The sequence below is a fragment of the Octopus bimaculoides genome, chromosome 22, assembly GCF_001194135.2.
Source record: "Octopus bimaculoides isolate UCB-OBI-ISO-001 chromosome 22, ASM119413v2, whole genome shotgun sequence".
In the NCBI taxonomy this organism is placed as follows: domain Eukaryota; kingdom Metazoa; phylum Mollusca; class Cephalopoda; order Octopoda; family Octopodidae; genus Octopus; species Octopus bimaculoides.
The window spans coordinates 15,601,255-15,603,502 of NC_069002.1; the positions used below are offsets into that span (position 1 = coordinate 15,601,255).

Here is a 2,248-nt window from a genome sequence, read left to right on the forward strand (position 1 = left end):
GTAAGTTACGGGGACCTAAACACACCACCATTGGTTGTCAAGCGATGTTGGGGGGACAAACATACACACACAAACATATACACACACATACATATATATGCATATATACGACGGGCTTCTTTCAGTTTCCGTCTACCAAATCCACTCACAAGGCTTTGGTCGGCCCGAGGCTATAGTAGAAGACATTTGCCCAAGGTGCCACGCAGTGGGACTGAACCCGGAACCATATATATATATATATATATATATATCATTGTCGTCGTCGTCGCCATCACTGTTTAATGTCCACTTTCCATGCTGGCATGGGTTGGATGGTTTGACAGGAGCTGGCTTGGCAGAAGATTGCACTAGGCTTCAGTGTCTGTTTTGGCATAGTCTTTACATCGGGATGCCCTTCCTAACACCAACCACCCCATTTGTGTGTGTGTATGTGTGTAAAATAAACAGATCATGGTGCTATAGTTTCTTTTCGTTTTATCACAGTTTCTAAATTTTTTTTTTTTTTTTTTTTTTTTTTTTGTTTACAAACGATAAACCTTTGTTTCTTGATTTTTATTTACAGGTAATTGGCTGCTTAGGTTGCGAAAAGTTAAAATGTCGTCATCACCTCATAAGTCTGCACGCTGTGATGACAAAATCTGCGATGAGTTGGTGAACCCTACTGCAGAAATGGTAAAAGATGAATGTGCAGTGGCCAACCGTTTTGAAGAACTTTTCAATAGTCCTCATTTCAGTGACATTCGGTTGAACATCTGTGGTGATGTTTATTATGCCCACAAATTTCTGTTAGTTACAGCAAGTGAAGTCTTCAAGTAAGTAACATGTAATTTGTTCATTTACATTCGACGGATATTTGTCCTCATCTTGTTTTTTGCTAACACAACGTTTCGGCTGATACACCCTCCAGCCTTCTTCAGGTGTCTTGGGGAAATTTCGAACTTCGGTTCACAACCCCAAGGTATTTTTCGATGTTGTCGTTGTTGTTATTATTAATTCTTTCTTTCTTTCGCCCTTTTAAAGCCTAGCCAGGCTCATGGGCCCGGTTTCCCGGTTTCTATGGCGTATGTGTCCCCCCCCCACCTCCAGCAGGACGGGACGCCAGTCCATCACAGTGTTACTCAAGAAACAGGAAGAAAGAGTGAGAGAAAGTTGGGGTGAAAGAGTACAACACAGGTCGCCACCACCCCCTGCTGGAGCCACGTGGAGCTTTAAGTGTTTTCGCTCAATAAACACACACAACGCCCAGTCTGGGAATCGAAACCGCGATCCTCCGACCGTGAGTCCGCTGCTGCAACCACTGGGCCATTGTGCCTCCACGTTATTATTAGTATTATTATTATTATTGTTGTTGTTGTTGTTCAGGTCACTGCTTGGAATCAAACTCAGAATCTTGGGGTTAGTAGCCTGCTTAACAGACAGGTAGATACATAGATATATAAATAGATATGTGTGTATGTGTGTGTATATATATATATATACACACACACACAATTATAAATAAAGGCAAAAAGAAAAAATATGCTGAAAAATAGATGCTAAATCATTTAACCACATAATAATGGAAGTGAACATATTTTATGTGGTTAGACGATTTTGCATCTACTTTTCAACATATTGGCAAAGAAATTTTTTTTCTTTTTGCTCTTATTTATAACTGTATTTATAATTTTCACCTTAAAAGGTATTTTTCATATGCTGGCCACTGATGAGATTTTTAATAAAATTTTATCCTTATATTAGAAGTGTATATGTATATGTGTATATATATATATCTTCGAAACGTCAAGTTAGAATAGAGGCAGCTGATGAATAATTCCAAGTGGCTTTCTGTTTTCCTATGTGTTCGTTCCGTTGTCTGTAGTTCATTGTTCTAACGTCCTGAACCCTGATATGCATCTATATACACATGTAGATGAAAGTATATACATATATGTGTGTATACATGCATATATATTTTTTGTATTATTATATATATATATATATATATATGTACACATACATATATACAGATTTATATATATATGTAGATATAGATATGGATAGATAGATATAATAGATATAATATATACGCACTGGTACTGAACAGTGAAAATGAGTGCTCAACACCACATAAGTGAATAAATATTCTTTATATTTGAGTTGACAAGTACCAACATCCCATGTAGTAGGCTTGATAATTGTTGTGAATTCTCAGCATGAAAATAATAGAAACAATGAAACCTATCTATCTATCTATATATATATATAT

The 2,248-nt window shown here is 36.9% G+C and overlaps 1 protein-coding gene across 9 annotated transcripts in view; it reads left to right on the forward strand.

The window, feature by feature from the left end:
- LOC106873049 (BTB/POZ domain-containing protein 17) overlaps positions 1-2,248 on the forward strand; it is a 52,382-nt gene that overhangs the window by 42,511 nt on the left and 7,623 nt on the right. For all 9 annotated transcript variants that reach the window (XM_052975874.1, XM_014920258.2, XM_014920259.2 and 6 more), the window contains one exon: positions 563-812. In XM_052975874.1, coding sequence (XP_052831834.1) covers positions 563-812 — 250 coding nt within the window. The remainder of the gene's footprint in view (positions 1-562; positions 813-2,248) is intronic.